At 37.9% G+C, this 15,637-nt stretch overlaps 1 protein-coding gene across 2 annotated transcripts in view; it reads right to left on the bottom strand.

Moving 5' to 3' along the window:
• Positions 1-206: 206 nt before the first annotated feature.
• The window catches only part of ALDH1A1 (aldehyde dehydrogenase 1 family member A1), a 238,935-nt gene continuing 223,504 nt past the window's right edge, over positions 207-15,637 (bottom strand). For both annotated transcript variants that reach the window (XM_069763401.1, XM_069763392.1), the window contains exons 13-14: positions 5,211-5,285; positions 207-675 (exon numbers count right to left, since the gene is read on the bottom strand). In XM_069763401.1, coding sequence (XP_069619502.1) covers positions 603-675; positions 5,211-5,285 — 148 coding nt within the window. In that variant the 3' untranslated portion in view covers positions 207-602. The remainder of the gene's footprint in view (positions 676-5,210; positions 5,286-15,637) is intronic.

Here is a 15,637-nt window from a genome sequence, read left to right as displayed (position 1 = left end):
GTCACATGACTGCCCGGGACTGGAAAACAATGACAGCGCAAGCAATGTACAATGTGAGCATTCACAAGTTTGCAGTCTCAGAGTCACATAATCTGGGCAACCCCTTTTTTTAATCTTTCTTTTATATAATACTTCCCATATGTTTTCACACTGGAAATAAATAAAAATAAAAATGGCAAAAGTTATTAAAAAGTGAAACAAATCTATTAAAATTAATCCAAAAACAAAAGCACTTTATTGTTGTTCATTCAGTATCAAGTTGAGTTGTCAGATACATAGAGCAAAGCATTATATTTTCATGGGAAATATCACTATCTTTCACTAATATCTACTGGAAATTACATCATTTTCCAAGACCTACAAGACTCATTATAGCATTATGCCATGTTGATTCATACATCATTTAAACATAGAACAGCACATTAATTTCTAAGTAAAAGTAACCTACAAAAGACAACTAGTGATTATCATGTAAGCGGGTCATTAGACTGTAGATTTTTCTTATTCAAATGCACCAGAAAAGTCTGCCATTTAAGATGTTTTTTACAAGAACACATTAATGATGTTTTTACATCTGTTGGGTGGCATGGTGCTCCACATCTTTAAGAGTTCTTCTGTGGGATCTTCATGGTAATTGTCTTCACTTCAGTGTAATGATGAAGACCATATTCTCCCCTAGAAGAAAAATATTCACAATTATATGGCTGGTATCATGTAGGATAGTTTATGTGGAAGTTTTTAGAATCAAAAATACAAGAGAATACAAAGTGAAAAGAGACAAGATGTACAAGTCATTCCGGAATACTTTTCTTTCTTTTTTTAGACTAAAAAACCTCCAAACCCCTGAAGGTTCGATTCTAGTAAATAGATACGTGAAGGGGAATATTTTTAGGGGATTATTAAAAGGTTCAAATTTTCCCCTTCATAAAGAAATATGGTTTTATCAGAAAAATCTTTGCTTCTAATGAGGAGAAAGCTCAAATCCCGCTGGGCAAGGTGTTTCACTGTAGTCTGGTTCTGGCAGGAACCAAAAGGAAAGCAGAAATGTCAGGGTTGTTAGTTGCAGCCTTGTATATAAGGATTGGAAAGAATGAGAATTGGAAATAAGGTGCTAGAGTAGCAGGGGCTTCATCATGCATGTAAGGGCAGTCTCACACGTCCAGATAATTCCGGTACCGGAAAAATCAGTACCGGAATTATCCGTGCCCGTGTGCTGGTGCGTTTCTGTGGCACATCAGTGTGGCACACGTGTGCCGCCCGTGTGCCCACTGGGTACCACACGCACCTCCTATGGGAGGTGGAGCCGCATATTCATGATTGTAGTGGGCGGCCCCACGTGACCGCTCATACAGTAGAAGGTGCGGCCAGGACAGGAAGCAGCGCCAGCCAGCAAGGGAGCCGGGTGAGTATTTTAATAACAGCGGGGGTGCGCACAGGGGGTGAGAGGGGGGTGTGGTCATGGATCTTAATTTTAAACACGATTATTCATATCTTCTCTACAGCAAACGCTGCTGCAGGGAATATGTGAATCACGGCTTCAGCACCAGTGGGGGGGACAGCGCTTACAGTAGCACTGTCTCCTGCACGGCACACAAACTGCACACGGACAATGTCCATGTGCGGTATGTGTTTTACATAGTTACATAGTTATTAAGGTTGAAGGAAGACTTTAAGTCCATCTAGTTCAACCCATAGCCTAACCTAACTTGCCCCAACATGTTGATCCAGAGGAAGGCAAAAAAACCCATGTGGCAAAGAGTAAGCTCCACCTTGGGGAAAAAAAAATTCCTTCCCGACTCCACATACGGCAATCAGACTAGTTCCCTGGATCAACGCCCTATCAATGAATCTAGTGTATATACCCTGTAACATTATACTTTTCCAGAAATGTATCCAGTCCCCTCTTAAATTTAAGTAATGAATCACTCATTACAACATCATACGGCAGAGAGTTCCATAGTCTCACTGCTCTTACAGTAAAGAATCCGCGTCTGTTATTATGCTTAAACCTGCTTTCCTCCAGACGTAGAGGATGCCCCCTTGTCCCTGTTTCAGGTCTATGATTAAAAAGATCATCAGAAAGGTCTTTGTACTGTCCCCTCATATATTTATACATTAAAATAAGATCACCCCTTAGTCTTCGTTTTTCCAAACTAAATAGCCCCAAGTGTAATAACCTATCTTGGTATTGCAAACATCCCCAGTCCTCTAATAACCTTGGTCGCTCTTCTCTGCACCCGCTCCAGTTCAGCTATGTCTTTCTTATACACCGGAGACCAGAACTGTGCACAGTTTTACACGGTAAGTTTTATACGGACCCATTGACTTTAATGGGTCCATGTAATCCGTGCGCTCCCACGAACACTGACATGTCTCCGTGTTTGGCACACAGAGACACGGTCCGCAAAAAAAAAAAAAAATCAATGACATCTGCACAGATGCATTGATTTCACTGTGTCTACGTGTGTCAGTGGCTCCGGTACGTGAGGAAACGGTCACCTCACGTACTGGAGCCACTGACGTGTGAAACCGGCCTAATGCTTATTGTATTATTTACAGCATTACCAGATATGGGCCAACTTGGCCTGAAAATGGACAACCCTTTAGCAGTTATTTTTATGGCAGCAGACTCAATCAATGTCAATGATGCATGCTAATTTAATATATGACCTTCTTCATACCTATTGGTCAATCATTACAAATTGATTGGGAAAGAACAAATCTTAACAGTCACCAGCCTGTGTAGTTGTCACTATGTTATAATATTTCTTCTATGTATTTTTTGCTGCACATTTTCATTAGTGAAAGATGTATGAATACATCTTAAAAAATATGTAACATTAAAAATGAATAAAATATAGAATTCTCCTGTTGTCACTGACTAGGAAAAATGAATTTTTCCACCTTTTTATGGAATTTCATCTGAGCTGCTAAGGATGTGTCTGTCTGCCGACATCATTAGAATAGTGAAATCAGTTCCAGACTAGGGCCTGTGCACACGTTGCAGATTTGTCCCTTTTTATTCTGCACAGATTTGTCACAAAACCTGAAGGGTTTCCGGATTTCAGCAAAGTGATTGTATATCCTGAAGTCTCATGCACATGTTGCTTATTTTTCCTTGAAGATTTGGTGCAGATTTAAATCTGCAGCATGTCAATTCTTTCAGCATTTTTGCTGCAAATTTCACCCATACTAATGAGCGAGGAAAAATCTGCACCAAAAATTCATGTAAAAAAAGAGATGTCAAAATGGTCCAGAAATGTCTGCACCAAATACTTAACGAGTGCAGATACCCTAATAAAGGCAATGCAATGTATTTTTTGTAGATTATTTTTACATGCAAAACAATGCAGAAATGGCTATACTGTTAACTAGAGTTGAGCGACCTTGACCTTTTTAGAGTGCAAAGTCAATTGGAATTCTCTCTCTCTCTCTCTCTCTCTCTCTCTCTCTCTCGTTTCGCTCAACCCTACTGTTAACCCCTTCACTACCAGTGAAGTATGTATGTCAAAGGTAGGATTTTGCTGCAGATCAGCAGCGGTTTTGACGCTGCGGATACGCAGCAGTTTTCCATGAGTTTACAGTACCATGTAAACCTATGGAAATCAAAATCCGCAGTGCACATGCTGCAGAAAAAAACGCATGGAAACACAGCAGATTATTTTCTGCATCATGTCAATTCTTTGTGCGTATTCCGCAACGGTTTATACCTGCATCTCAATAGGAATCTGCAGGTGTAAAACAGCAGGTGGAATCCGCAAAAAAAAACAAAACTGAAAGACTGAGGTAAATCCGTGCTAATTCTGCGGTAAATCCGCAGTGCGGTTTACTTGCAGATTTACCAAAAACAGTGTGGAAAAATCGACACACCATTCCGCACCATGTGCACATAGCCTAAATGTAGGCTTGCACGCCAAGTCCACATTTCTTCATGCACTTGATGGCTGATTTAATCAGCCATTAAGTGCCTCCAACAGCCGCAGGACACTGACAGTGACACATGTCGGCTGGAAGCGTGTCAATCAGCCCGCCGGCCTGCGCCCGTGTCACATGATCGCAATGAACGGGGTTGTCATAATAGATGCTGATGACCCTTTGCCCGTCATTACGACCCTCCTCTGAACGCCGACTCGTGGCCGGTGTTCATAGTAAATTGTGATTTCTGCTATACATAGCAGTACTGCAATGTATAGCACAAGTGATCAGACGATTGCATCTTCAAATCTCCTTACAGGACTATTAAAGACAGTAAAAAGAAAAAAGTTTTTAAAAATATGAACCCTCCCCACAAACGTTAATATCACTCCCCTTTTACCCAATAAAAATAAAATTTAACATATTTGTTATTTCTGATTTCAGATAAGTCTGATCGATCAAAACAATATAAATTAATCAGTTAAAGGTGTAATAATGAGAACAAAAATCAAAACACCCGAATAAATTTTTTCTGGCCACCGCAATATTGCAATAAAATGGGATCAAAACATTGTATCTACTCAAAAAAGTATCACTAAAAACATCAGCTCATGGCACAAAAAATAAGCCTTCCCCCAGCCCCATATCCCGAAAAATTAAAAAGTTATGGGTCTCAGATGTAGACCTCTATATATATATATATATTTTTTTTTTTTTACAAATTTTCAAGAAATTTTCACCACCTAAATAAAAAAACTAGACATGTTTGGAATCTGCGTACTCGTAATGACCTGGAGAATCATATTGCCAGGTCAGTTTTACCATATAGTGAAAAGGATAAATAAAAAACCCAAAAAAGAAATGTGGAATTGCATTTTTTTTTTGCAAATTCAATGCACTTGGATTTTTTTACTGTTTTTTTAGTACACAATATGGTAAAATGAACGATGTTGTTCAAAAGTACAACTCATCCCACAAAAAACAAGCCCTCATATGGCCATATTGACGGAAAAATAAACAAACTATGGCTCTTAGAAAACGGGAAGAAAAAAAATGGAAAATCGCTGGGTAGTGAAGGGGTTACAGTTGAGAAACCTTTTAAGTAAATGATAGCCTACAACTGTGGCATGAAATTACTAAAACCATTATGAGATCAAGTGGCTTTTGGATTTGCGATTATAGTGCTTGTTGTTGACTAATATCAATTCCTACGTATCTTTCAGTAGAGTTCAAAATGATAGCTACCACAATTTACTCAGTTTTTTTTTTTTATAAACCATAAATTAAGAACTTACATTTCACGGCCATTTCCGGACATCTTAAACCCTCCAAATGGGCATTGAGGGGACACAGCACCATAGCAATTTATCCTGTAAAATATGAGTACAAATATTTAGCATATCTCTACACAATATCATTTTAAGGTTCATATGCATCCATTTTTTTGTATAATTTTTTCATAATTTTTTAATGGAATTACTTCAATAAATTAGACTTTTACGTTAACATCCCACTCTGCCCAGATATGTTGCAGAGAGAGCACCCCTGCTCCAACTAGGGCCGATAGGGCCAGCAGGGCGAGCTGTCAATGAACGGGGGCACTACTGCACAGTATTTAGGGTGCCAACCTCCGCTGGTAGGTAGGGTAATCTCATACTACTCTAGGGGCAGGCACCTCCCTAGGTATCCTTTATAAATGTCTGAGTTAAGCATTTGTATGTTCTCCCTGTGTTTGCGTGGGTTTCCACCAGGTTCTCCGGTTTCCTCCCACATTCCAAAGACATACTCTTAGGGAATTTAGAGTGTGAGTCCCAATGGGGACAGTGCCAATAATATATGTAAAGCGCTGTGAAATTAATGAGTAAAATAAATAGGTGGTGGTAGGTGTTATTTCACTTTAATTTTAATACATAAATTAAATTATTATATTTTAATACATGCCTAAGCTGGGGTTCTGTTGGTGAGCCCTCAATTTTCTACTACTCCTACTGAAATCTTTTTTTCTGTGAATATAATTTCTATAGCAAGCATGCTAATCTCCAAATGTTGGGGAATGATTATAGCCGCTGCTCACAGTAATCTCTACATGCCTGCCCCTATAACTGAAAGCGAGCTGCTCCCCTGCAATTTTCAGATGTGACTAGCCCATGTTTTCGCACAGCCATTTGAATCTGGGTTAAAAAGGTTTTCTACTACATAAATCCATTTCAACTTTTTCAGCAACAGACCAGATCCATTAAAGTTATGACCCTATGCTCACAAAAAAAAACACTTTTGTACAGAAAAATAGGAAGGGCACACTGATTTTTTTTCTGGGTACCCTACAATGAAATGTTTTTTCTCATAGACGTACAGAAGGACAATCAGCATATGATCCCCCTGGTAATATTACTTTATTTTTTTTTTAGTTCTAACACAGTCAACTTCTGTGTTCAAATCATTCCCCCAAAAGTTAATTTAAAAGCCAGTTAAAGAAAGTCTTTAGTAAAATGGCTGAATGGTGGGGCAAAAAGGGTCTAAGTATACATAATCCATACACATCCCTATAGAAACATGCCTTCCTGTCTATGGGTGATTTTTACAGACATCGTGCCCAGGATTAGTGTTTAAGGGCCAATTGTTAGCATGGAGTAGCATCATTCATTCCCAGGTTGGGTCATTTAAACCCCTGTCAATACAAATGAGCTACATTCCAAACATTGTGAATGAACATAATACCATATACTTCAGATTTGTATTTAATCAATTTGTTAAATTATCTAGGAATAGGTTAGCCATGTTTCAGATATCTGATATTGCCAACCTTCAACACCATCCTTAATCGTCTTCTTCTCTAAAGTTCTGTCACACTGTATCATATGAAAGCCATGAATTGTCAAAGGGTGAAAACATCTCATTATACATTTAATTAAGAATTTTATCTGTTCTACATTAACAAGAATCTCACTTATAAGAACAGATATTTTAATAACATTTCCTTTCTGAATTTGTATTCCTTGTTTGATAAGGATTTGGACTTGACATCAAAGAGTATATTCAGAAAAAGGAAAAGACAGGCTGGTACATGATCCTTTCTCTAAGGTCACGTTCACATGTACAGTATTTGGTCAGCATTTTACAACAGTATTTGCAGGCCAAAATTAGGAGTAGAACAATCAAAAAAGTATAATAGAAACACGTCGCCACTTCTGTATTTATCACCCACTCCTAGTTTTGGATAACAAATATTGAGGTAAAAGACTCACCAAATACTGGTTGCAAATTACCTATCCAGAGGAATGGTCTTTGGGGCCTGTGGGGATATAACTCAATAGTTGAGATGACTAGACGTTATTTGATGAGGTTTAAAGTAAATGTCTAACTTATAACATCAAGTTTTAGGTTCAAAATTCTTCCTAAAACTTGATAAGGGGTTCCACATTTTCCCTGGTTTCATAAAATTTATTGGTCCTTTTGACTTATACAACCTCCATGTATCTCAGTATATAGCAGTTTAAAGAATGAGTTCAAAGTGAGATCTGTTCATGAGCTCATCTGAAGTCAAGGACTAAAACCTATATCTCTGCTCTCCCAAAGGCTATTCCACGCTCATTTATGACCTATGTGCTTAGAAGATTATTCAGAAGAAGAAATATAAAAGTTACAGACCTGCCAATGACAGATTTACAGGGGCTGTAAAAGTCTGAAGTCTAAATTTTTTAAAAAGTGGCAATTTTTTGCTCATGTTTTGTTCCTGCTGCTCCAGAGTAAATCAAATTTTTTTTTAATTTGCCATATGGTTCCAAACATATAGGTGTTTTTATTTAGTGCAGTTTTTCTGGTCTTTAACAAGAGGGTGTTGCTCAGCGGAATCTCTGGGGACATGTCTTTAGGCTGCTCTGCATGATTACCCAGTAATTAAAGACCCCTTTAGAGAGACAAAAAAAACTAGCACTAAGTATAAGGGCCCACACCTCTAAAACCATATGGTAGACTTGAAAAAAAAAAAAAAAAAGTCAGGGGAGCAGCAGAAATACAATAAGAGCAAAACTGGTCAATTTTGACATGGTGACTTCAAATGATTCAAAAAGTGTCAGTACTCTTTAACTCCATATTTAAGTAGGATTTGCAGCTTAGCATCAGATGATAAGCAATCTGACAATGTATGGACATATTAGCAAATTAATCAGCACAGAAAATATAACATGCAATATTTAAATAAAATCAAAATTAAAATAGCGTCTATTAACATCAATAGCATTTCTTGAGGTCAAGAGTGTAAGTTTGCTTCATAATTGGGAGTAAAAGTCAGCTTAATACAAAATTTTTGACTCCGAGGACAGCCAGGACATTTAGGAATTCTCCACAATGTAATAATATGGGTGTAGTAAGACCAGCAGTGAGCTGATGAATGACACCAGGGGATAGCATAAGGTAGGTTTTATATTAGAAAGGTATAATTGACTGCTATCACTGTATTTGAATGACGGTTGAAAATTACAACGAGACCTAGTGATTTCAATGTTTAACCCAAGAGCTATCTGTTGGCAGCTTTAATCAACTCTTATGACTCTGGGAAAATATGTGACCTTCTAACATCACCATCAAGCAAACAATTCAGGTTCATGCAAGTTCCCAGATTTCAATAGTAGCCAAATAAAAGGAACGACAGAAATTGTATTAACTCTTCTGACTCAACTTGGAGTAACTGTTAGGCCAGCTACACACCTTCACTAATATGGACTCAAATTTTCTGGGCTGTACGTGGGTCCCTTGATCCTAACAGCATATATGAGACTGTTAGTGCAGTCAAGAAATTACAAAAAGCAGAAGTAAGAAGCTAGCCTAAGTTCCGTGAAGAAGAGTGTAAAGCTGGCCTAGCTTGCATGAAGAGTGCAGATCAATTTTCATTTTGCAACTTATTTCATCCCTGGGTTTACAGTACAGGCAATATATCATGATATGTTATAATGATTTTATGTTAATGAAAGATGATGTTTTAAAAAAACAAAACATAGTGGCTTTAGGCTAAGGTTACACAGCAACTTTTGCGGAATTACATAAGTGATTGTCCCCGGAGACCTTGTCACCCACAACCTAATGCCAATATGACACATGATTTAGCTCCAAGGACTTCAGTGTAAGACAAATTTGACAAAGTTGCCATTTAGCCCTAAAGTTAATATCAAAGTTCACATTTCTTGGCTGCTTCAAATTAATTAAACAAGCTATACAGATTCAATAAGGTGTCCCACCTCATAATGTCAAATAAAACTACAAAAAAAATGAGTATATACCAATCCAATGTTTTTTAGGTATAACTTTAAAAAGTAGGAAGCTATCAAATGCATGCCTATACATTATATTGACTGTAGGTACAAATCATCATAAAATAGATACCAACAACATGTCTTGTTATGGAAATAATTGAGTTCTCCATAATGTAGCAATTCTGGAACATCTTTTCTTGACACTTTATGTTGTGCCATTACTATGCTTTTCCTGGAAATTTAGGAATAAGTTGACCACTGAGTGTTATCACTGGGGTGTGTCCAAACAAAGTCTAAGGGTGCATTCAGACATCCATGAAAATTGGTCCCAGATTGGTCATCAATGTATGGACTGGCCACTGGTCTCCAAACCCAAGCGTGACAGATTCATAGAAATACATGAAGTGTCACGCTTTGGTCAGGAGAGCCATGGCCAGTCCATACATTGAGGTCCAATCTTGGACTGATTTGCATGAATGTCTGAATGTGCCTGAAACACTGTCCAATTAAGATTAATAGTACCATATCATGTAAAAAAACAACACATTTCTAGGCGAAATAACAGAAGAACAGCGTAGTACATAGTTGTAAAAAAAGATGCTCTAGAATTGTTAGGAAATTCAAGTATTTCCTAAAACAGGCAAGAAAGTGAAAAGACCAAATTCATAAGTTTGAAATAGTTCCTCCCCAAAAAAGTTCATTTGTACAGTAGTTGTACATTAGCACATAGGGAAACCAATTACACTTCATCATATTTCTTTATACTTCAACATATTACAGTGCTATTAATAATTAACCTTGCATTTTTTTATTAGCAAATTATTTGTGCCCTTTTGTAAATAACAGTTCAATTCTATAGAAGAAGATACATAATTGAAATAAGCCAAAGTATATTTTAAGTCACTTGGGGTATGTCTCTATCAGTTTTGTACATCGAGAGACTGAAATTCTTGCCCATTCTTCCTTGGCAAACAGATCGAGCTCAGTGAGGTTTGATGGAGATCGTTAGTGAACTGGAGTTTTCTGCTCTTTCCACAGATTCTCTATTGGATTGAGGTCTGGACTTTGACTTGGCCATTCTAACATCTAGATACGTTTATTTGTGAACCATTCCATTGTAGATTTTGCTTTATGTTTGGAATCATTGTCTTATAGGAAGACAAATCTCCGTCCCAGTCTCAGGTCTTTTGCAGACTCAAACAGGTTTTCTTCAAGAATGGTCCTTTATTTGGCTCCATCCATCTTCCCATCAATTGTAACCATCTTCCCTGTCTCTGCTGAAGAAAAGCAGGCCCAAACCATGTGTTGCCACCACCATGTTTGACAGTGGGGATGGTGTGTTCAGGGTAATGAGCTGTCTTGCCTTTATGCCAAACATAGTTTGGCATTGTTGCCAAAATTTTGGTTTCATCTGACCAGAACACCTTCTTCCACATGTTTGGTGTGTCTCCCAAGTGGCTTGTTGAAAACTTTAAACAACACTTTTTTGGATATCTTTGAGAAATGGCTTTCTTCTTGCCACTCTTCCATAAAGGCCAGATTTGTGCAGTGTACGACTGATTGTTGTCCTATGGACAGACTGTCCCACCTCAGCTGTAGATCTCTGCAGTTCATCCAGAGTGATCATGGGCCTCTTGGCTGCATCTCTGATCAGTCTTCTCCTTATTTGAAATGAAAGTTTAGAGGGACGGCCGGGTCTTGGTAGATTTCCAGTGGTATGATACTCCTTCCATTTCAATATGATCGCTTGTACCGTACTACTTGGGATGTTTAAAGTTTTGGAAATCATTTTTTGTCCAAATCCGGCTTTAAACTTCTCCACAACAGTATCACGGACCTGCCTGTTGTGTTCCTTGGTCTTCACGATGCGCTCTGTGCTTCAAACAGAACCCTGAGACTATCACAGAGCAGGTGTATTTATAACGGAGACTTGATTACACACAGGTGGATTATATTTATCATCATTAGGCATTTAGGACAACATTAGATCAATCAGAGATCCACAATGAACTTCTGGAGTTTTCTGCACTGAAAGTTAAGGGGGCCGAATAATATTGAGCGCCCCACTTTTCAGTTTTTGATTTCCCCCAAAAAATGTAAAATTATTAATAAATTTCATTCAACTTCACAATTGTGATCCACTTGTTGTTGATTCTTCACCAAAAATTTGCATTTGGCATCTTTATGTTTGAAGTATGATATGTGGGAAAAGGTTGAAAAGTTCCAGGGAGCCGAATACTTTTGCAAGGCACTGTATAAGTAGAAACTGTGCCCATTTAATTACTGAATGAGCCTGGCAGCGTTTAAGTTTAATTGCTTAGATGCTGCGATCAATAGCAACCATAGCATGAATAGGAACCCACTCTCTCTTGGGCAACTGACTGAGAACTCAAGTTCATGTTAAGTTACCATGGTCTGTTATAAACAAAATAAAAGATGCTAAAATACTATAAAACATTATAGATTTATTTATGAAGCAATAGTTTATAATATTATACTCTTCAGCATTAAAATTGCAGTCATGGAATTATGGAAATCACAGACATCACATATTGATAATATATAAGTGATGAAAAAATGAAAAGAACATTTTCAAAACGTCTCGATTTACTCATTATTAAGTATGAGCTCCATGTGCAGAAATACACACACCGTGATATGCAATCAATAAAGTTATTAATGTCTGAGGAATGTTCTTCCACTGACGCTGAAAGCACTTGGGCATGTAAAAAGTCAGGATCCACTGCTGACAGCTCAATTTTCAATTGCAAACCAATGATATTTCAGATGTGCTCAAAAGACGACAAGTCTGGTGGTGCTGCAACCATGGCAGCATATTTTTCTAACGCATCCAGTAGTCTGCTCACGAGCAACATGCGGCCTTTCGTTGTCATGTTTAAAAATGGCTCCTGTAGCTTCCAAGATCAAATCAAAGTACCTTTGCACTGTATATTATGCTACTCCACTCCAAAATATCTGTTGTAGGAGGAGTTTGAAATTCTCTCATGAAGGCTTTCTTCATGGCATTGCCAATGTGGGCTCGTCAGATTAAAAAAAAAAATGGTGAATAGTGATCCATTCTGTGTTACAAGTGAAATTATATGTCACATATCAACTTAAGGCATAAAATAGTGTCTACATAAATCATCAGAAGGCATTAGCACAACATTAGACTACAAGCCAGATGTCCAGCTACAGGTGTTTCATTGACCTCACTGCATCGCTCTCAAAAGCTATCATAGTGCAGAGCAAGACATCAATGGAGGCTGAAATAGAAGTTTATCTACTTTAATGGATACTGCTATTATCTTGGATGAAACAACTGGGGATAGGACTGGCCACGTGGTCAACACCATGAAAAGGTCTTCACAGGGATGAATGAGAGATACCCAAGAGCTATATTTTAACACAACAAAGCCAGGCCAGATGTTGCTCTTGCTACTGTGAGCAGCCAAGGTGGTCTACACATGCTGGGCCTGCAGAGTCTCTAGACTTGTCGCCTATTGACTACATCTTGAACTTCATTAGTCGACATTTGCAAAGAAGCTGCCACCAGCGAATCTTGAAGATTTGCATGTCTAAGTGCATTCATCGTGTAAGAATATTCCTCAGACATTTATTAATAATCTCATTGATGATATCACATTAAAGTTGTGTCGATACGTGTATTTCTGCCCGTGGTGCTGATAACTGATACTGAAAAAAAATTGAGATGTTTTGAAAATGTCATTTCTATTTTGTAATCATTTGCATTTTATAAATATGTCTAGCCATCCTGTGATTTTTATAATTCCATGACTTTTCCTTTAGTGTTGTAATTTCAATATTGAACAGAACGGTGCATATTAAATGCTTCAAGTCATCAAGAACACAAAGTGTCAAACTAAATAGATAAAAGTTTATCTAATAACAATTATTTTACTTTTTAAAAATAGTTTACCATACAAAATATTTGCAGCAACCCTAAGAATATAGTTATTCTGTGATTTTTTTTATTGTAATGTAAAAGTTGCTGGTTATTTTTTTTTGCAACCCCTGAAAAAAAAAAATGTATAAAAATGAATCAACACATTCTACTATATGTACCTTAAAATAGTATCAATAAAAGTTACAACTCATGTTGCAGAAAACAAGCTCTTATACAGCTACGGTGAAATATAAAAAAGTTATCGGTGTTGCAGTATAGTGTCATAAAATGAACGTGTAGAATATAGGTTTTTACTGCATGGTAAACGGTGGGAAAAAGACAAAATACAATGGTGTAATTGCAAAGAGTTTTTACATTGTTTACCACTCCATTTTTTATGGGAGTATGTGAGAAAACCTTCTCTGCAATTGGAAGAGGAGGAGCAGCAGCACAGGAGAGGATAATAATAATAATAATAATAATAATAATAATAATAATAATAATAATAATAATAATCTTTTATTTACATAGTACCAACATATTCTGCAGCACTTTACAGTTTGCACATATTGTTATTGCTGTCCCCGATGGGGCTCACAATTTAAATTCCCTATTAGTATGTTTTTGGAATGTGGGAGGAAACCGGAGAACCCAGAGGAAACTCACGCAAACACGGGGAGAACATACAAACTCCTTGCAGATGTTGTCCTTGGGGAGATTCGAACCCAGGACGCGAGCATTGCAAGGCTGCAGTGCTAACCACTGAACAAGAAGATGGATTGACTGAGCAAGCTGGGGAAGAAGGGTAGAACCAATTGCACTGGAGAACGTGTGGGTTATGTATTAATGTAACTGAGCTGTGTGTCTTGAAGCTGCATCTGTGCTGTGTGTGTTTAATGATGCAAAGTTGTGTGTTGATGTAGCTGAGATGTGTATTGATGCAGCTGAGCTGGGTGCGTTGGTAAAGCTGAGCTGGATGTAGTGATGAAGCTGATCACCCCTCCTCCATCAGTCAGACAGCTTTCTAGCAGTTCACAGAAATGGACTATGCAGAACGGTAATATATATAAATGTTGAAGAGGATGAAATTGGAGATAACCCCCATTGTGCTAAGGAAGGAGAAGATATATATTTCTTCACATATTAAAGACCTGCTCCCGGCCAACTGAGGCATGTGTGATCTAGCTCTTTCACCGGTTGAGACACAGGTCTTGGGAGCTTCATTTATTCAGTCTGCAGCTTGTCCTGACATGTGATTAGGTCAGGCTGCTCTTTGAATTATATCACGGATGCCATTTTATCACTTTTTCAGAGAACCCCCTTTAAATGAAACAAGACCCGATTGAAAACAAAAATGGCTTATATTCACCTCCTGAATTATGTTATGTCCTGAGAGCCTTGGAGTCAATCAGTAGCTGCTTATATACTGATTTGCTCAGACAAAACTCAAGACATCCAGGGAAATTGTGAGAACTGCAATCCATTAACAGTCACAGATTATATGCAGCACTCACATGACATAATAATGTGCTACTAACATCGCTGGAATAACACCCGAACAGGAGGGGAGTATAAGCGGTTTTTATTTTTTTCTATCGGACACTGCTTCATTTAAGGATGGATCATTATACCTGCAATAGAATCTCCATTTAATAACTTCTTATCAAAATCTCAACCTCTGGATGGTATGATAATGTCTACAAAAGAACCCATGAAGACTCCCCCCTATATCCAGAGGAAAACCGCAATAGTGGAAGGAGGGCAATCTGCTTGCTGGTCCTGGAGATGCATGTGTGTGAGGTATAAATCTGGTCTTCCTTGTAGCATTCCCTTGTATACAAGACTCCTATGCTATTTTCACGAGCCCTTCTTGCCGACTTCTTTATCAGCTTTCTTTTCCCCTTACTAATGCTGCCTCACCCTTCCCAACCCAGTCATATCATGTCCCTGCTTATCTGTGCTTGCTCTTTTTCGTGCTATTTGCATAGTCAGCCACAGCGATATGGCACCGTACATGTGCCTGTGTGGACAAGAACTAATTACCTGCTTCAGACCTTACCTGGCCTAGTATCTACAAACTAGTGTTAGAGATAACTTTATCCCTCACCCATTCCCAGTCAATAAGGTTACGGCAGGCTACTTATGCATTTATGATTGACTAACACTGCTTTTGGCAGAATTCATATCTTTGACAACGTTCTTGACATATTATGGACGGACTATGGAGTGATTTTAGCAGGTGCTGAAATACAACATTAGAAGCCAGCCTGGAATGAAATTGTAGCCTGCTTGCCCTTCTATAGCTTTCCACCCCGTGCACACCTAAAATACATCCCACGGATGAGAGGAGCTGACAGAATCAAGGAATTTCCTGCAGGAAATGATTTCTTGGAAGGAAATCTATTGTTTTTGGATTAATTTTAACCACCCTTCCTTAACCATGTAAAATCTCATAAAACGGTTGAAAAAAAAAAAATCCAAAAACCTACTATCTCTGATTCACAGCTTTATTAATTTATATAAATTCTTATCATTATTATTATTACTATTATGATTGTCATTTTTC

The sequence above is a fragment of the Ranitomeya imitator genome, chromosome 1 (assembly GCF_032444005.1).
Source record: "Ranitomeya imitator isolate aRanImi1 chromosome 1, aRanImi1.pri, whole genome shotgun sequence".
NCBI lineage: Eukaryota > Metazoa > Chordata > Amphibia > Anura > Dendrobatidae > Ranitomeya > Ranitomeya imitator.
The sequence above is the reverse complement of the archived record's forward strand: the minus strand, read 5'-3'. Positions and strand labels throughout refer to the sequence as shown.